Source organism: Python bivittatus, unplaced genomic scaffold, assembly GCF_059951505.1.
Source record: "Python bivittatus isolate LINGU-HERP-01145 unplaced genomic scaffold, Pbiv_v1 ctg000980_np1212, whole genome shotgun sequence".
In the NCBI taxonomy this organism is placed as follows: Eukaryota; Metazoa; Chordata; class Lepidosauria; order Squamata; family Pythonidae; genus Python; species Python bivittatus.
In genome coordinates, this window is record NW_028277125.1 from 43,873,733 (window position 1) to 43,893,955 (window position 20,223).

A 20,223-nucleotide genomic window follows, 5' to 3' on the forward strand; every position below is an offset into this window, starting at 1 on the left:
ATCAGAAAGATTTAAAGTAGATAAAAGAATTTATGGTATTGAACATTATAAGACTGATTTTGAAACAGAGTTGTGTACAAATTATGAACATGTGATTTCTAAAATGTATAAACTTTTACTGAAATTTGAAACAGAAGTCCAAGTCAAGGAATGTATGATAAAGTGGGCTAAAAATGTTGGTTATAAAGGTAGTCCTTGACTTAAAATGGCAATTGGGACCAGAATTTCCATTGCTAAGCGATGACAATCCCTGCAGTCCCAGTTGCTGTCATTAACTGAATCCCATGGTCATTGCTGCTGGCTTCCCACAACCAAAGTCAATGAGAAACTGGCAGGAAGTTGCAAGTTCCAGGCCTGCAGGCAGGTAAGTGGCTACTGCTGGGTGGGGGAGGAAACAAATGGTGTGCAGAGGTGCAGGGGAGAGTCAGGGAGGGTGCACAAGGGTGCAGCATGGGTGAAGGAGGGGGTGCAAGGGGGCGCAAGAAGCACTGCACAGGTTGGGGAAGGTGCGCAGTGGTGCATAAGTGGTTGGCGCAGCGTGAGTGTAGAAGGGCTGGCAAAGGGTGCACAGGTGGAGGAGACTTAAGAGTTACCCCAACAACTTGCAAACTTCCCTGCCAGCTTCCCCATTGACTTTCTGGGGAAGCTGGCAGGGAAGGTTGCAAATGGCCATTACGTGGTTGTGGGATGCTTGGCAACTGGTTGTAAGTGCAAATGGGTTGCCAAGCACCCAGATCATGATCATGTGACCATGGGGGTGCTGCAATGGCTGGAACTCCAAGGACTGGTCATAACTACCATTCATTCAGCGCCGTCATAACTTGGAACAGTTGCTGACCAAATGATTGTAGGTCAAGGACTACTTGTAATACACAGATGGAACAATGGGAAAATCTGTGGTTGAAAGGACTGAAATTTACATTATGTTATAATCTTAAAGAGAATCTTTATAAAATGATGTACCGTTGGTTTGACACCAGAAAAATTATCTGGAGTGTGTAAAGGTACTTCAAATTCATATTGGAAATGTGAACAAGAAGGGACATTTTACCATGCTTGGTGGATGCGCAAAAAAGCTAGAAAATTTTGGGTTCAAATACATACAGTGATTCAGAGGATTTTAGATTAATATTCAATTGAAACCAGAACTTTTTTTCTTGGGACTGATGGATAAACAGTTGGAAAAAAGTCATGGAACATTGTTTTTATATATGATAACTGCAGCGACATTATTGTATGAACGAAGATAGAAAGATTTGACAATACCTACAACAGAGGAATGGTCAGTGAAGACGACAGAACTTGTGAGATGGCCAAATTGACCTGTTTGATTAGAGAAAACACCATAGCTACATTTATTGGTGTCTGGAAATCCCTTATGGACTTTTTGCATAAAAAAGAAAAAAAATGAACTTATCATTTATGGTTTTGATGATTAGATAGGATAGATTATAGAAAGAAGAGATTCACAATTTAACTTAGAGAGGTCACTTTATAATTGTACTTATAACTGCTGGAAAAAAGATTGAGAGCCACTTATTTTTTGTTATGCTGCCGAATTGTGCCTTTTCCCATTGCCCAGTCTGAAGAGATGGTTGCAATAGCAATAAATGCTTGAAGGTTCTGCTTAAATTCTGCTTCCTAACCTGCAAGACCAGGCAAGAGAATCACCCGGCATTTGAAGCAGGCTGACTCAGCCCTTGCGCAGGACTTAGGGCATTCTTCAAAGCCAATCTCTCCTGTCCCATATTGTAGGCAGGTAAGAAAAGACCATTCACCACGCTGCGAAACATCGGAAAAAATCAGCTATCGTGATGCCAGATTAGCGAGCCTTTTCAGCAAATGGTTATTGTTTTTTCAGATTACATACTGCCAGAGAAGCTGGGGGTGTTCTGCAGGGCTACTCTTTAGTGAAATAGCAGAGCGGCTTTGACACAACCAATGCACAGAAACCTCACGGAAGCGGAGAAGCGGTGGGGAAGGAGAGAAGAAAAAGAAATCGCCCATGCCTGCGACGCTGTACAGTTACAGGCCATCTGCTTATATGGAATGGCGGCCCGCGCTTGAACCGAGGAAAGAGCCTCTGCGCGGGAGCTGCACGCAAAAACACGCTCCCACCGGAGGCGAACTTCTCAGCACCGCGGTCTTCTCACCTTGCAGGTTAACGCCCTGCTTGCTGACGTCAAGCATCCTGCCTGCCACGTGTTCCTAAAACGGGCCTCACGGTCCCTCCCTCGTCCTCAATTGATTGGTTAGATTACTCCCTTCGTCGTTTGGAGAAGAGGCAGCGGAACCGATTGGCTGAGTTGCTTATTGTCAATTCTCTGCAGTGGCCAAAGGTATCTCCTCGGGATCCGAGTATGAATGACCGGAATTGGCGTGGGAAGGGAGAGTAGAGCCTCCCCGAGCGCGCGCTGTGGCGGGTCTCCGAGAGCCTTTGCGGGGCCAGCGACCCCCAGGAGGACGGCAGACGCCAGGTCCGTGAGTGCCTGCAGACCCTCAAGGTCTCAGCTTCAGCCTCAATCGCCGTTCTAAAATTCCGGGTGGGGAGGGGAAGGGAAGGGAAGGGAGGGGAGGGGAGGGGAGGGGAGGGGGGTGCCCTGAGAAAGAGACGTGATTCCTTATGCTGTTCGAAAGACGTGCGAAGATTTCCTGGCAACCGTTCAGAGAAAAACCCTTTGTCTGGTGAAGTTCGTTTTAGTTATGCAGCTTTCCGCGTTGACATCTCGCTGCTGCTTCTCTTCAAAAAATCCAAAATGATCGTGTGGGGTAGGAGGTTTTCTGAAACGAGGGACTTGCCCTAGATTACTCAGTGAGTGTAATGACTTATGTAATATTAATGGTAGCTGAGAGTTACGAATATCGGAGTGAGCTCTGTTAAGGCCCATTCGGTTGAGAGGCTACCCGTTATCTTCCTGAAGTAGGTATTGAAATCTAGGTCTCTCGGGAGTTCAGTGCCGTCCTCCATAGTAGTTTCTGCACGACTTCGGTATTGAGGAATAAGTAAGCGTGTAAAAGGATGCAGTTTTACCTCGCCCGAACTGAGATATCACCCCCACTTACACATACACACTTTCCAGCTAGATTCGTGGATGAATCGAGGTGACTGACATAGTCTGCCAGTTTAGCAGATAAGGCTCCAATTAGAATTGCTGCTGCTCCATCTTGTGCATTGCTCACTTTTTTTACCTACTCTTTAGGACAACTGGATGGGTAGGCTTTTCATAGGAAGTTATAGCTGCTGTTACTGGGCTTTTTCAAACACAAGGCATGTCAGGGCCTGAAAGACTGATGGGAAAGGATTGTCCTGTTGCTGAGTGAAAAAACTTCCTACCCCAAATGGATCCACCCTGGTACTCCCCTCAGTTTGGGCAGTATAACCTGGAGCTCCTATTTCCTGCTAATTGAGCAAATGTGCACTGTGCAAGCCCTGACTTGACAATACATATTCTGTCTACTACCATAAATGGACTATTGTACATGATTTTCACATTAAGCTGTGACATCTGGGTAATGTCAGTACCTTAGGTCAATGAAAAGCTCTGAATTAATGCTCTGGAATATTCCATAAATGACTAACCACAGTAGCAGAGAGAGATGAGTCTGTCACTGATATCTTAATTTGGATTCTTGCACAGAGCAGAGCAGTTAAGACTCAGTGGCTGAAATGGTTCCTTCCAATTCTATGAGGAGTCATGGAGGAGTTAGGATCAACTGTGTTCTAAGGAAGCTTAGTTTTGGCTGGGGCCCCAAAATGTAGGTGTCTCAGAATAAGGTATTGAATGTCTATGCATGTTGTTTCTACGTGGAGGGACCCAGGTTATGATAGGAAAGGGGAACTGCTGTCAGGGCCAGTTAACCAATCTCCTTCTTCCTGGTTTCATCTTTTCCACAGAACTGCCACTAGCTACAGTATGGAGAGATCCTAACACTATGGGGACCCCAGCCTCTATTACTTGTGACTTGCCACAGAATCAAATCACCAAAAAATGCACTCGAAAGAGAGCATCTGCCAATATTTTCCAGGGGGTGGGGTTACTGCAGTTACGTCGTCTCTTCCATAGCAGTGGGGATATGCAAGCAGAAGAACGAGCCCAACTAGTTTGGGAGCGTGCAGAGAGCCAGTGCATTACTCGGGCTTTACAACAGCTCCACAGAAGGCAGAGAAAACTGAAGCTGCAAGCCAATGTGAGGCCTCCATCTGGAAAGGGCAGTAGTACCAGACTGCTAGAGCTACAACACTTCAGCCACTTAAGGTAAGGTTTTTAAGTTTGCTCTTATCATACTGCTTTTTAAGTACTTACTGGTACTGGAAGCAGAGGCCATAGGCTCCATCCCTTCCCCCAGCAACCTCTTCAGTTGCTTCCAACTAAAAGATTATGAAGATACTTTTATTCCAGTTCACAGTTAATTAATGTATTGTACAACTTTCTTTAGGGGTGAAGGTCAGGATTTATTTAGCTTATTTGTGTGTTTTTTAACTGAAACTTTGTTTTCTGGCATGTGTGCATGTAATTTTTTAAAGGAAACCACATCATTAAGGTATTGCATCCTGCTAAGTCAGCAAATAAAATCATATTTCTATCCCCTCCCATATTATATCCCCAGAATCTACCTATACCATAATCTTCAATTTTACTAGCTCCCAATTCGTATTTCCTAACTTTTGTTCTAATACAGTAGAATAGGTAGTAGGCAATATCTAAAACAAGCTATCTCCCATCTCTTGTAAGTTGCTAAGCTTATTGCCTGTTAGAAAGCAATACCCTTGGTTAGCTGCTGCACTTCTGAAGTGAACCGTTCAACTGGAATCTGATATTTCCAACACCTAATGCAGTTGGTATTGTATAAATATCAAACAGTAATGGCAGTACTTACTGGAAAGAGCTTCTTTAATAGGGATCCCATCTTGAGGCACCTTTTGCTTAAATTATATTCATGGATATTACAGGAGTAACCAAAACAGATGTAGGGATTTTTATAGGGCATTCAGAAAGGGACAACACAGGTTTTAACTCGTATAGCTGAGTAGGTATGTGAATAATTTACAATATTGTAAATCAGAAGAGACAAAGTTATGTGCAATCGCAGGAGGAGAGAAGATGAAGGAATGATAAAATGTGTCTTGTGATGTTTCAACACAACCTCCATCTTTTGGAACTTGCATTGTGATGTCATGTGTGACTACACAAGGGGCAGAGCTTGCATCATAACATCATGACATATTTAACATTTTTGTAATTTTGTTAAATCTGGTCTTGCTATAGACAACCCTGGGCAAGTTATCTCTTCTCCCTTCCCATTGTTAAAGATTTTTTTAAAGAACAGAGTATATCCACTATGGCTAAACAACATGCTGTAAATGAAAAGTAGGTAAACTGACATTTTCAGATGATTTGGATTTTATTTCCCATCAGCTCTAACCAGCATGACCCATGGCAAATTATGGGAGGGGTAATATAAAACATCTGGAGAATACAAGTATGCTTCTGCTAATGTAACAAGAGGGTGTTGAGTGGAAAAGCAATTATATTTTTTTCCCCTCTTTGCTACATTAGCAAACCAGCGTCACAATGCTTTGCTCCCTATTCCTTATTTTGATTGTCTGCTTCTAAGAGAAGAGAACATATTGCAGTTCTTAATGAGACTTTTGTTAACCCACAGGATTGAAGACTGTACTACATCTTCTGCTGATGTTGATGGTGATAGCAGGAAGGAGATAGAGACAGCAGATCAAAGCAGCCATTGCCATCACATTGCTTCCCAACATAGGAAGAAGGAAAAAGAGATGGGTGTGACTACATACACCAATGAAAAATGATCCTATTCTTATGCCAGTGGTTGTGTCTAAGTGTAAACAGACTAGACTGGAGAAGCCTCAAAGGGAGAATATTTGACAAATGATTGCAGGTAACAGCAGAGAAAATTGAAAAAATCTTTTGCTCTCAAGCACTTTGGTTTGCTAATTTAGACTTGATCAGGTTGTTATGTCAAAGCACAAACACTACATATTTTGACTATTTATGGTTATATTTAATAAAGCTTCCTGTCTGAAGACACTCTCTGAATGTAAGAACAGTGCAAATGTCTGTCTAGCCCAGAACTGCTTCCTCATAAGAGATTTCTAGAAAATGCACAAGCAGAATGCAGAAGCATTAACATTTCCCAATTATTCCACATATGCAAACTTACCACTATTCAGAGGTAACCTACATAAACACTCTCTCACGGTTAACAGCTGCTTGTACATTTCTCTTCCATCACCTGATCTACTTTTACAAATCATATATGTTTTAGAGAAACTGATTTGATCATTATGCATTGTGTGGTTAAGTATATTTTGTCTAGCCTGTGAAAGTACATACAGGCTTTAGCATAACAGTTTCACCTCACACCACCAGGTTTCATCTCTTTTTGCCCAGCAGGGTACCAGAGAAAGAGGAGACTGCCCCTGCCAGGGGTCTGGATGATTTACAGGCAGTGTGTCGTATGAAGATACACCAAGGGCTACATCAGTTCTAGAACTGCAGGGTGCCCACCCTTGCCTTAAACAATGTTGAACTGGCAAGGTTTATTTAACTAAAATGTTTTAGTCAATACAGCAAGCTCCAAACATGTTTGCTAACCCATTACAGGTAGAACTTAGAACTAAATGCTTTCCCACTGCCCAAAATACACACACATAATATAAAGGCAAGTACTTCTCTCCTACAACTGCAAAAAGCATCCCAGAAAGCCTATTAAGTCCATATCTATATTCATATGCTTATATTATCACTTGTATAATATATAAAAATAATATAAAAATAAGGCCTTTGGCAAGAAACCCCTTGCTTCATTCAATCTGGTCTGTCAAGCTTGCCATCTTTTAACAATTTATTGTAATTTCTTTAATTGCTGTGAGCCACCCAGCGTCATTGGGAGACAGGCAGCATACAAGTTTAATTATTATCTTTCTCCAACCATCATGGAATCGCTTGTCCTTGTATATAATTAGGTTCACTCAACGTATTAACCCAGGTTAACATAGCATTATTGCTATCTTCATATAACCTGCTATGCCCCAGCAAATAAGCCATATAACCATGATGGCCTGGTTCACAAAAATATAATTAAGTTTCTATAGCCTGCTGAACCACCAAGTACCCAATTGTATTTTAGCCTAGAGTAATGTGTGAATCAGCTTATAAGCAGCTGCTGGGCAAAGCAGATATGAACAGTTACTTTCACTTCACAGATCTGATTGACTTGGCCAAGGAACAATGATGGCAAGTTGTTATTCAAGCACTGCTAAGAAGTTCTGACTTCCAGTGGGCAAAATGTTACACGACTACCTGCTTTACCGCTACAACCCTTTCTGAACTTTGATTATTGAATAATCAAAATTTGAAAGTGTTTCAAGGCTAAACTAAACAACAGCATAGCAAGAAACAAGGCAAAACTGTTTCCAGGAGACAATATACAATTTTGCCTCATGCTAAGCCTAAATGTAATGGTTTCCCTAACACAGGAATATAATCCTGTAAAATCCACTCCATATTTAATATTGAAGTTGAAAAATTGATTTTCAATCACTGTACAAATGTAATGCTATTAGCATAGAATGTGTAATCATTAAGTATCACTTCCAGTCAGGGGCACCAATGATAAAAGATTAGAATACATTATTCATTTTCACAACAGGTGTAAAAGCAATAGGAGGCAGTTTATCTATCTAGTAGCAGTCCCTGCATAAGCCAGTTCCTGCAATCATACTTCACAAATAAACAGGAACAATAAGGAGGGACTTTCTGACAATGCAGGTATCGTAGGCTACAATAATCTGTATGGTAAGCAAAAAACTGTCATTATGTCAAGGCACAGTTGCAGCTCTACTGCATGGTGTGAGGCTAGGGAAGGGGGAAGATCCAGTTCTCATTGACTCCAGAAGACATTAACACACACAAGAGACTGACTCTGCAACAGCAGATCTGTTATGAAGAGACTTGCATTGATTTAAATATATTACATACATTTCTATAGTGCATAAGAACAATACATTTCAGTTCAGACTGGCAAAAAGGTAAAGTATTCCCAAGTGCCAGCTTCTGCCTGGCACTTCTAGCAAAATTCAGGGTGCTGTCTCTCTAGGCAGCAACACCAGACATAAGACAGGCCCTACATTCAGAGTATCAGGGCCTTACTCAGAAGAGGCAGGAAGCTGGAATCAACTTAGCAGGTCTCTTCTTGTAGGCCTGGGAAGCAGCCAAGTCAGCCAACTGGGAAGCTTATATAGAAAATTTCAAATGAGAAATTCTTGTTGCCAGAATCTTAGCACAGTAGCCTATGAGAAGCAGCAATCATTGTACCATTCCACTGTACATAGAACCTCACCTTGGTATGGTAGAAATTCTACCTTTCTCTTACAGCTCTCTACAGCCCTGTAGAGGACATAATGAGGACATCTCCCCATGCCAGCATCCCACAGGGAATTTCCCTCCCTCCCCCCCTCCCCCCACAGATTGTCAATGCTCAAACCAGCCCAATAGAACCTTCCACTCTGTAGGAAGTGACACACCACTGCCTCTGGAATAGCCACTCTTCTCTCCTAAATAAGCCAGCATTTCTAGAGATGAGAGACAGCTATTGCTTACTCTTGGGAATACAATAAATGGGTGTGAAATGCTAACCCAAGGTCATAATGCTAGGTATAATCTCTTATTCGCTTGCTCTGGGACTATGTGGAGCATGAGTGTATGTGCATGGGATGAATAATTTAAAACCAAATTAAAATCTTCTATCTGAGGCCCTTGCTCCTAGCCACATAAGAAATGGGAAGCACACCAGTTAATTTTTGCTCTCTATGGTTGTCTTGCAGAATCCATCTGCCCTACTATTTATCCTAAGTGGAACTGAAGCAGTTACATTTGGCTTTGGCCCAATCCTCAATATGTTTCCTTTATATCAGATTAAATTCTGATTATAGCCACTTTTCCTATGAACAGCCCCAAGGCACGCAACACTAAGAGCTTCTCCATAGGACAAGACTAACAGCAAATCCAGTGGGGCAGGAAAACCGGCCTTCAGCAGGAATAACAAATGTGCAATAAGGGAGGAAGGAACAACAAGGCTGGCAGTGATACATAGTGAAGTGCTTCCATCCAATTTGGATAATCCCATCACCACCAGCCTTTCCTGATAGGAGACATTATGAGTTGTCCACCCAAATGAATATTAGAAGGATGTCTTGAAACAAAAGGGCATGGCATGCAGGCTCCTGCTAGGAAATGCTGTCATGCTTGGGCTGATGAGTGGACATGTCCAGCCCAGAAGAGGGGAGCAGCAATCGGACCAATGAACGTCCCTTGTTTCCCACTGGGAACGTGCAGAGTTGAGGCTGACTGGAGCACCTGCTTACATTCCCGACCATCTGCAGCAGGCAACCTCAGTCTGGAAGGTTGATTGCTTGCTCTCAAGTGATGCCCCCTCTCAAGTTCTTCACTGAGAATAGAGGCAACTGCTACCACCAGGTAAAGAAGGGCCTGCGGCTCTGGAAGCTTTGTGTATATGATTCACTGGCAGAGCGCTGATGGGAACGAGCAGTCTCTACAATAACAGGAGGCATCTGGACCAGGTTAAGAGGGCTCTTCCCATCTTTCAGGGCTTGCATCAAGTTCAAGATCTAGGAACAGAGGAAAGAAAACTGAATGCCAACCTCAGTTATAAACAGAAGCAAAAATTGCCCAATGCCCAACACATGTTCCATCCCTCTAGAGGGACTAAGTAGCATACCTGACCACGCATTACTGCAATCTGTTTATGAAATTGGCCTCTGTCAAAACCTGGATCTTTCTATAAAAGAAATAACATACCTAATTAGGATGGATGTGGCATCCACATTCCTGCTCCTTCATTATCCTAAGAGAAAAATGGGTACTTCCCATGATATCCAGATATTAACTTGCTCTTATAGTTACCTTGAAGAGTTCAAAGAGATCTTCTTCTAGATCCTTGACAAAATTAGGGTCTGAAATCTTTGGCAGGATGAGATCCTTGATCTCTTGAGAGAATGGCACTTTGGCCTGGGGCAGCCATGCCCAATAGAAAGGATCTTGTGAAGGAAGAACAAAGAGAAGGCAAATATTAGGCTCATAAAGCCAGACCAGCAATAAGGGTAGCACAGTATTAAAAACAAAGGAAATACTTCAGGGCCTGAACATCCTGGACTTATTATACGAACATCAGGCAATTAGCCCTTCACCAGCAACCAAACTGAGAAAAAATACATACAATAAATAATGAGCTAGTGTGGCTTCTCTTGCGTGGAGTACTTACATGCTCTCCAGGAGTCTGGATGCTTAAGAGGGAAAGCCAAACCATTGTCAATGGCTGCCAGTTTAATTATAGGCTCTTTTACTACAACCCATTCTGAGTCCTACAAGGAAACAGAAAAATGTACCAGGAAATTATATAAGTCCCAGCAATCATTGCCCATTTATTGAAGAGATAGCATATAATTCCAGAAGACTCATTGCCCTAAAGCCAACACAATGTGATACTGACCATGTATCACTAGCTCAACAGAATTTAACCTACCCCTGTCTTATATCCCCTCTGCAAAGGGAGGCCAAACACTGCTAATTGGTATGCTTGGATTCCCTGGATTTACTGACACTACTAATGCTCTTTCACATGTTGCCCCCTACAAAACCAAGATGCCACAAAGTACTTCTGCTGCATTGCCTAAGAAGGATCCAGCAAATCCTAGGTCTCTACACTATTCCATATACTTAAGGCTAACTTTTAATATTTCTATGCAGTTCACATGACATGTCTAAGTATTTTTACCTATCATATGTAAGCCTCTACTATACATGATTAATCTGGATCTCTGGTGTTTGAGCCACTTCCCTAGATCTGTTCCATACAGGACATTATATGCAGGTCCCTGAGAGTCCCTTATTTTCTGGTACCACAGAATCAAATGGAATTGTCAGAGCCCCACTGGGCCCCACTCACCTGCACATTTGTACTATCCAGGGGGCAGTCATACTTGATCAGCCAGTTGTCATTACCCCTGTCTGCAGAGAAACAGAAATGCACAGATGGAAAACAGAGAAGTATCTCACCACAGATAGCAAGCCTCACATCACAATATTATGGGAGGAAAAGAATACTGTAATATGGCATAACTGGAATATGAAGTAGGGCAAAGGGCCTATGCTTTCCAGTCAAAGGAACCCAGATCCAGTCCTTAAGACCTTCAGAAATGGCTGGGAAGGAGTCCTGTCTGAGATTCTGGGAAGCTGTAACTAGTACATGCCAGCAATACTGAGCCATATGGAACAATGGCTTGATCTGACATAAAATTAAGTGGGCACATTAAAGAATACAAGAGGGCCAAGAAGCCCTTGAAGTAGCATACTACGGAATGCATACACTGAACAAGTGTTTTCAACATGAATAACCTCAATCAGCATTCCACGTCAAGAGCAAGGAAAGAGCAGAGAACCTACCAGTATTGCGTATAATATAGTCCAGCACCACCAATCTCTCAAACTGTAACAATAATTGATGGTTAGTATTTTCTGGAAGAGGCTCAGCCTCAAAGCGCCGCAGCCAGTAATCTGCATCCTTGTAGCCCTCCACAAAAAGCTGGAAGGAGCCCACCTGAGAATAAGAAGCAAGTACATTAATAAAAGTAACATACAAAAGAAGAGCACCCAAATGCCTCACTCTTTTATCAGTGTCCCCTACCTTTGGTGGAAGACCAATTCGATGAAACCTCTGCCCAACCTTTGGCACTTTTTCCAAGGCCAGACGCTTGCCCCGAGACTTCACTCTATCAATGGCGCTGTAATTAAATGTTTCACTGGCCAAGAACACCACCTTGTACAAATTATAAGCAGTTCACAATCAGTTTCTCCCTCATCCATACTATCCATCCAGCCATCCTCATTTACAGAACAAAGTCATAATTACAAAAATCTAAGCATATCTAGGCCTGCCTGTCTGGAACAAGTTCTAACCATCTTAGAATTTAGATGGCCTGAAAAACAAATAACGACAACAATGGAGAATCATGAGAGATTAGAGATCAGCATCAAGTGTACATCCTATAACAGATATATTCATGTCAGCTCTATAAGGTAGACCAGACCAAGAAACCAATGCAATATAGGTCTAAAATTACTTTTATTGGAACAGCTATAGTAACAGAATCTTGCAAGTGTGAATGTGCTTCCCCCTGCCCCGCCGTACTTTATCTTTGTGTAATTACGGAGGGCCTTGTCTGAGAGCGGTTTTCTCAAATTAGTTTCTTGGAAAGGACTCAAGCCCCCCTTTTCTGGTTGCTGCCTTGGTAGCAGCTCTTCCTCCTGTCCTTCAATGCCATTCTTTATACCCTCTTCAATTTAAAAAAAAGTAGGTAGAAGTTGTACTTCTCTACTGCAATTCCTATATTGAAGATTTCAAATCAAATATGGGAAATTAGAATCATCAATATAAAGACAGTACATTTGAGGAAAAGATCTGCAATCTTCCATGTTTCATGTGCCTAACTCTCACAGTAAGATCAAGATTTTTTTCTTTTTAAAAAAGCTTAACTACAATCATTCTCATATTACTACCAATTACTTCCTGTCTGCAGTGTTTGAAATAAGCACCTGTTCTTGTTTCTAATCAAACATAATTGAGAGCCATTAATAATCCCTGGACTAGCAATAAGTAACCTGAAATTTAAAAGGTGGGTGGAAGGAAGAATTTTATTGTCTGAAAATATGACATACTGGAGATCTCAAAAGCAGTAATGGGAAATCAACCTTCCCGATATTTCCATAAGCCTGAGTCAGCATGGCTAATGGACAGGCAAGATGGGAGCTGAAGTTGAATACAATCCAAAAGCCCCTGGGTTTTCTGTACCTGCCATGTAGGGAAATATAGTCCTATTCCAAGCCTCATGACCCACAGTTTATTCCCATTTGATTATCTCTCTCCTATGAATGGCTCACCTTTGTGCGAGGTACAATGTTCAGTTCCAGCTTTTGGTCAACAAGGCTTGCACCAGCCTCAGACAGATATCCCTGGTTGAGGACAAGACAATCTCTTCCAAAACAGCAGGGACAGCAAAGTTTTTGCAGCCACTTTGTCCACTTCGGGTTCAGATGCCCATAGGGTTCTTCATTCTTCGGTTTGAACACACCAATGATTTTCTGAGAGAGACAGAAGAGTGGACATTGCTAATATAAGCTGGATAAAGCAAAGGCAACACAGAAAATCAATCATCCCAGCTTGGTGAAATATTTGACAAGTGGAGGAAGAAGAAGGAATCAAAGACCTTCTCTAATAAAAGCTACAGCTTTACTAAAGGGTTTATGAAAATCCTTTATATTAAAACATATATATCACAAGAAGCCTGGTGCTCCACAACTCAGGAATATATCTACAGTTTATAGATTTTGTTTCCTATAGGAATTCAAGAGTGCAACTCCTCCAGATATACAAGTTTCTCCAGATAATCAGGCTCTTACACTAAATAATAATAATAATAATAATTCCTAGACCAGGGAATCACTAACCAGGAGATGTACTATTAGAAAGTTTCAGTCTATATGTCTTAGCTCCACATTCTGCCTTGGTGTGTAACCTGATTCTTCTCACTGCAACCACCTAGCTTCCAAGGGAATGCCTTGATCTGGCACCTCAGCGTGTGAGATGGGATTCCCATAGCCCATGTGCCTTATTGGCAAGTAAATAGGGGGAAAAAGAAAATAAATTGTATGGTGCCACTCCTAACCCTGTAGCTTCAAGATGTGTGACTAGGGCATTTAGTCCCACTTCCCTTCTTTCTTTGTAGGAGATGGACAAATCTTTAAAAAGGGGGAAAGCTTTAAGTAGAATGTGGAGGTTTAATAACATGTATGATGTTGGATAGTTGGTTTAAGCATGAGTAAAATCATGACAGTAAAATACAGGCTGCTGAAGTTGTGACCCTGGTAAAAGGGACAATCACCATAGTAAAGGAGAAAAAAAATCTGAAAAGAACTTCCAATAAAAAAATAGGATAATATAAAGCTCTGAGCACATCACAGTTGCTTCTATATTCAACTAATATAGAAGCAACTGTGATATAAAGAATTTGCATAAAACATGGGAGGCTGTATAGAGAGAACAGTCACCAGAGTAAAAAAAATTAGATGTAAACACACACAATCAAATTTAAAATAATCTTATGCAATACGGTATTTCTAGCTAAAGGTTTTTAAATGTAATATTTTACAGATAGTCCTTTTTATGGAAACAATACATTCTTCCTAGACTCCTGCCTGATCCCTCAGTATTCTAGTCAATATATTCTGCTCTGGATTTGGAGGATGCCTTGTTTCACCTAGCCTTGATTGCCAACTTCTGTCTTTGTTTTAAAAAGGCAACACATTTTTCCTTCTAGCAGAAAGGGAGAAGTTTGGGTAATCTGACTTTGCATGTGACCCAGGGAATGCAACTGTCCTTTGCACAGAGGAAGATTACAGGTCTGAGGTATGTGAATACAAACTAAAACTCCAACACATCTGCTTTTTTAGTGAACATGGGGCGACAGCCTGCCTGCCTATTTACTACAAAAGAAGCAGGGCATCAAAGACAACAAACCAATCTTTAGTCAAGGGATTTCCCATCCCCTCCTGCTAATTTAACTCTGTGAAGGGATAGACCACTAACTCCATTAGATGAACACAGATCAGGATAAAACTAATTTAGATATCCCTCACCCTCCCCCCCAAATTATGAAGTCTTCCAGGATACTAATATAAAAAAAGCAGATGGCTTTGTTTGTGTGTGTTTGCCAGGGGGTGGGGGGAACGACACTTAAATAGTACTTGATTTTATTTTCATAAAACACTCTTGTTTTATAAACAGCTCACTAGATCTCATGACTATTGTTGAACCCCTGAAAATGCACACACAGATAATTTTGCTAAACCTTGGATATAAAGCATAGTCAGTGAGGCTTCAAGCCAGCATCTCCACCTTCAGCCTTTCTGTTCCCATTTTTGTGACCAAACAGTAGAAAAGTTTTATAAATAAAATGCAGGTGTATAAAGAATAAGGTGTCTGATTTATTTGACTTATATATACTAGTAACAACACATTTAGCACAACGCATTTTGTCCAGGAAATATAATCAACGCTCTTATCAAAATGGGAGCAAAAAATTGAAGGTGGTGTAACAGGCACTCTCAGGTTTCGCTTATGGTCACTCATTCACACACTCACAGCCTGCTGAGGCACGCAGAACTTGTAAGCCCCCCTTCTTTCTACCTGGGTTTTCCAGATGAGGCAGCTAGAGCAGGCAAGACACACAGCCCTGGTCAACAGCCGGGAAATAGACACACACAAATCACTTTCAACTGAACACTGAGGCACACCAGGTTTTTTGGAATACAAGGAGACCCGGTGAATTTAAAGTCACAGCAAAACGTTACTGGTTACAATGTACATTTGCTCTTTCTCACATGCACACACACACTCATCCACACTTACCCATAACCTTGCCAACTAGGCTGCCAGGCACTGGCTAGAGGGATGGAAGCTGCCAGGTCTGGAGCCAAAGACGACTCAGAGTGGGCGTGGGCTTATTCCCCAAAGTCCTTGCTTTATTGATTCATAAGATTGGCAGCTACTCTTGCCTGGTTAATTTACAAGTCTGGTAGCTGTTAATGGGATAGGGGAGGGTTTCCATGTGCTCAGGCCCAACTTCCTTTGTCTGGTTCAGGTGACATTTTTTGCTTTGTTTCTTAATGACTTGTTCCCTTCTTATCTACCTCCCCAAAAGGATCTTTTAGACAAGATTCCTGTCTTTCCGTCCTCTCTGCTTACGTGCCTGCTTCATCTTTAGTTACGGCAGCTGCGGCCTAGTCTCACAGTGGGAACATCACTGGTATCACAAAACCTTTTTAGGGAACATTTTTATGTACACACATAACTCAAACAGGTTCCCAAGAACCATATATTGAAATCTAAGACTTTAGCATACTCAAGTGGAGATATTCTGAAAATTTATCAAAAATAGTTTTTTCCTTGCACTGTCTGATCTGACTGCCTCTGAAATATAACAACTGCCTTCCCTTCTGCTTTACAAGCAGATGCATTTCTGATAAAGCTAGACTTTCCATATTGTCAATTCAGTGTTAAATACAGTAATAACTAAATCACCCCTTCTAATCAAGTAGAAAAGCATATCCGTACACCAGTCTTTCCCAATCCAGCACTGACCAGATATACTGAACGATTGTACAAGCCCCACTTCCCCAGCCAGCATAGCTACTGACCTTTCTGTAAGGATTATGATAGTTGTAGTCCAGCATATCTGAGGGCACCAGGTTGGGAAGTCTGCCCTAAACCAGATCTAATCGAAAAGCACGGTAAAGAGTCAGTATAGTATAGTAGTTAGGGGAACCAGTTTGGTGTAGTGGTTAAGGTGCTGGCCTAGAAACCAGGAGACTGAGCCAGCTGGGTGACTTTGGGCCAGTCACGCTTTCTCAGCCTATCCCACCTCACAAGGTTGTTGTTGTGGGGAAATAGGAGGCAGGAGTATTAGGTATGTTCACCGCCTTGAGTTATGCATATAAAAATGGGATAAAATAATAATAATAATAATAATAATAATAATAATAATAATAATAATAATAAAAAATTAGGACATTCAGACATGGAGACCCACTGGGTGACTTTGGGGCAATGATTATGTCAACCCAACTTAACTCAGTGAATTGTCGTTGTGGGGATAAAAGAGGAAAAGAGAATAATATGTATGCCATCCTAAGACTGGGGGAAAGGCAGAAAACTAATAAATAAGTAAATAAATACTAAAACAGCATAGCTGTAGCCTCTCACATGCAGCAAATGTAGCCAAATCCCACAGCAAACCAACATAGTTTCCATTCACCCATCACTCATCTGGCAAGGCTAACTGGGAGCAGATAACCCAGATACCAGATCCTGAACTCCAAAACTAAGTAGTTCCTTTATAGCGATGACCAAACAAAACTGGGAGAAGTGATGCTGCTTCAATCCTTCTGCCTATTTAGGGCAGCAATAGAAAAGTTGGTTTGACTCATCTCAGCAGCAGCTCCCTCCCACAAATCCAGCAAGAAAGGAAGTTAATTTAAACAGAATTAGACAAGAAGAACTGGGACTCCTATCACAAGAAATTAAAAGATTTGAATGCTATATGATTTCATGGAATTGGAGACTCAGAATAAAGGAGCCAAATTAATTTGGTTAGTTATGATGGGTCACAAGGAGAACCATCAGGCTACAGACACAGTCAGCCCTATACAAACATGGAGAATGTGCTGCAGCTGACCGGAAATTTGCCACCCCATTCCCCATGTGACCAGTTATTCCTCTTATTTCAAAGCATTATGATACAGCATGTAAAACCAAATACAGACCGAAATACCCAGTTTCCTAAAGGTACAGAGGAAAACCATAATGCAAACAGTAACCACCACCAAAGCCTCAAAGATGTTCTGAACTAAAAAGGCTATACGAACCTCAACCTGAGAACTGGAGAGCAAGAGAATTTAAAAACCTCTTTCAGTTGGGAATACATAAGCACACACACATGCAAATCTTTTCTTCATATTATGTTTACCCAAATCGATTTTAAACTTTGAGTGACACCAACTCCAGTGATGTCCTGGTGAATTATTCTCCTGCCCAAGGACTCTCATAGCAGTAAAAATAACAAAAATTATGTTGATTGTCTTCTTCAATGCTCTGATGGAATGTATGTATCATTGCTAATGTACATGACACTTTACAGAGCTGTAAGATGAGAAGCTCCCTGCCTCCAAACAAGCTTACAACCTAAAATAGCTACAAAAGGATCGATCTATCATTTTCATAGATTTTTTAACCCCTTCTCTAAAAAGCTGGGTTTCAAAAGGAAAAAAAATAGGATTATAGTTTTATTGCCATTAAACTATAGGAATAGGAAATACCAAGAATAAGCTGTGGTGCTTTTGAAAGCTGGATGGGTAAACAATAGCAGAAGTTATCTGTAAAGCAAAAGGCAAATGGTAACCTGTTTCACTTAAAAGCTAAAAAGGGGAACAGTGAGCCATTCGTAAAAGTTCTTCTACAAATCAGATATGTCTGGTTCTTTCAGCTTTCTTTTCCAATTGTACTCTTTATCCTCCAAAGCATCTGGCAGGGATTAGTTTCAATATACAGAATGAACCCAGATATCAGTTTTGAAGATCTGATCTGCTTTATTCAAAAGTTCAGAAAAAATAGGAAAGCATGTTAAGTAGTCGTTCTCAGGGCTGGCAGCTATCCTCCTCCAAAGGGATTTTTTTGCCTTAAGACAGCTATTGCATTTGTAAGAGTGCAAAATAGTTCAGAGGAATGTACCTGGATTGTATTCCTACTGGCTGACTAACATTCAAATTAACCACCTTCATGTGTGACTTGTAAGATAGAGCCAAAAGCTAGTAGCAGTATTAGCTGAATAAGACTGCATATAGTGCACTGCTGTATAGCACTATTAGAAAGCTTCCACTTCAGATCCACCTGAAACACTTAAGTATAAGAAATTAATTTAACATGTCAACCAAAAACATGCATCAGCACCAAAATATCTTTTCCCCAAGTCAATTGCTTTATTACATTATGTGAATATGCATATGAATATGTGAATAATACATTATCGAATAAAGATGACAGCTGGCTACAGCGGTGTTTATGCAATAGAAACTAGAAATTGTTAACACTATGATTAGATAAACTGAACCTTTAAAGATGAGGAAAAAAGTGTCTATCAATGTTAAATATAATTTCTAAAATGTTAATCAACTTAAGGTTCCTGCAGCACCAAAATATCAAAGCCCAAAAAAGTATGGTAACTAAGATGCTCAGAATCGGTAGCAAACCACAGACACCCCACTAATTAAACAACATAACAGGTCTACCCATTCAAGACAGAAAATTCAAACTTAAGCTTTTAATTGGACAAAACTAAGCCAGTCTCTGGAAACTGTTCAAAAGACATTTCACTCTGATAACTAGAAATATTACATCACCAACCATGTTTAATGTTATTTATTTAATGTTATTTTGACTATAAATTCGCTGATATCTCAGCATAGTTCACAGAATTTCTGAGCCAAATAGACAAACTATGTCATTATGCAACAATGTTATTTCACGAAACATCACTGTTCATTTATGTTCCTAAATATGGTCTTATTGATCCAATTTAACAATAAGATCTTCTATAATGACAAAGATATATTGGTCGTTATCAATGTTTTTTTACATATCACGATAAGCAGTTCCAGTAGCTCATTCCGAAGATCCAGTTTAGAAGGAAAAAGAGTGAGCAAACGCCAGTACAGAATTGAGGGGGGCGAGGGACTAACAAAGGTATCAGCTGCAAACATCCCGCAACCCCTGCATCCTCTCCCCCGCCCTTCAGTTTTTTTAAAAATTCAACCAACCACGTCCCGTTCTTTATTCCCTTGTCCCCATATCTGAATACTTTTCCCGAGTCCCGATCTCTCACCCCCTGTGGATCCTTGACGAAATAGCTGCCGCTAGAACCTTGGTAGATGCGCTCAGGGTAGATTCCGCGTTCGCTCGCCAGCTCTGCCAGCCGCACTACCTCGGCGAATTCTGGGTCATCGGGAAACTCATTCCGGTGTTCCCGTTCCCCGCGGCCCGCGGCGATCCCTACTCCGACCCCCACTTGAGCCTGAGTCTGGGTCGCCCCGGCTATTGCTACAGTCCCTCGCGCTCCACGCTCCGCACCACCACCCCGATCCAACAGCGGCTGGCGCTCCCGGTCGCGGCCACCTGCGGGGGATCCCGGTGGGGAGGGGCAGGGGCAGGGACACGGTCCGGCGGGAGTACTAGGGGCAGCGGGGCAGGGCGAGGAGCGTACAGCACCCCCAGGCAGCCCATACCCCGGGGCCGGACCGCGCTCTGGAGATACCAGCGGGCTCGTTTCATCCATAGGCCGAGCTGGTCCGAGGCGCTGATCTAACCCCGGGTGGGCGCTTGCACGCATAAACCACGGCCCCGCGGTCTCAGACTCAACGCCGCTCAGTTCGGATCACCTGACACCGGCCCGCGGCCACTGCCGTTTCCGCCAGAGTAGCATCAGCGAATCACAGTGCGGTCACTCCCCCTGTTTAGAGGATGCCCGGAAGCCACGCCCATTAGAGAGCCCATCGTCCATTTGCA

General features: G+C 41.8%; 2 protein-coding genes across 3 annotated transcripts; one reads left to right on the forward strand and one right to left on the reverse strand.

Moving 5' to 3' along the window:
* The first annotated feature begins 2,208 nt into the window (after nucleotides 1–2,208).
* AVPI1 (arginine vasopressin induced 1) lies at nucleotides 2,209–6,076 on the forward strand. Of its 2 annotated transcripts, none has more exons than XM_007419906.3 (3): nucleotides 2,209–2,339; nucleotides 3,896–4,256; nucleotides 5,665–6,076. In XM_007419906.3, the coding sequence occupies exons 2-3, from the start codon at nucleotides 3,934–3,936 to the stop codon at nucleotides 5,819–5,821; spliced, it is 480 nt and encodes a 159-aa protein (XP_007419968.1). In that variant the 5' UTR covers nucleotides 2,209–2,339; nucleotides 3,896–3,933; the 3' UTR covers nucleotides 5,822–6,076. The 2 variants fall into 2 exon arrangements, with proteins under 2 accessions (XP_007419968.1, XP_007419967.1); XM_007419905.3 differs by having other exon boundaries at nucleotides 2,264–2,477.
* PI4K2A (phosphatidylinositol 4-kinase type 2 alpha) lies at nucleotides 6,066–20,117 on the reverse strand. The gene is made up of 9 exons (XM_007419904.4): nucleotides 19,544–20,117; nucleotides 12,990–13,190; nucleotides 11,737–11,868; nucleotides 11,496–11,649; nucleotides 10,999–11,060; nucleotides 10,315–10,414; nucleotides 9,957–10,090; nucleotides 9,772–9,831; nucleotides 6,066–9,661 (listed from the first exon to the last, which is right to left on the reverse strand). The coding sequence occupies exons 1-9, from the start codon at nucleotides 20,045–20,047 to the stop codon at nucleotides 9,500–9,502; spliced, it is 1,509 nt and encodes a 502-aa protein (XP_007419966.1). The 5' UTR covers nucleotides 20,048–20,117; the 3' UTR covers nucleotides 6,066–9,499.
* Nucleotides 20,118–20,223: the final 106 nt, after the last annotated feature.

Bases quoted from the DNA above. Each gene is read 5' to 3' on its own strand.
- PI4K2A (XM_007419904.4), bottom strand. From the start codon at position 20,047: ATGCGTGCAAGCGCCCACCCGGGGTTAGATCAGCGCCTCGGACCAGCT. The intron at 11,061-11,495 runs GTAGGTTCTCTG...GTTTCTCTGCAG, and splicing joins CTATATTATACGCAATACTG to ACAGGGGTAATGACAACTGG. The intron at 9,662-9,771 runs GTATGCTACTTA...CTCTGTTCCTAG, and splicing joins TTGCAGTAATGCGTGGTCAG to ATCTTGAACTTGATGCAAGC.
- AVPI1 (XM_007419906.3), top strand. From the start codon at position 3,934: ATGGGGACCCCAGCCTCTATTACTTGTGACTTGCCACAGAATCAAATC. The intron at 4,257-5,664 runs GTAAGGTTTTTA...GTTAACCCACAG, and splicing joins CAACACTTCAGCCACTTAAG to GATTGAAGACTGTACTACAT.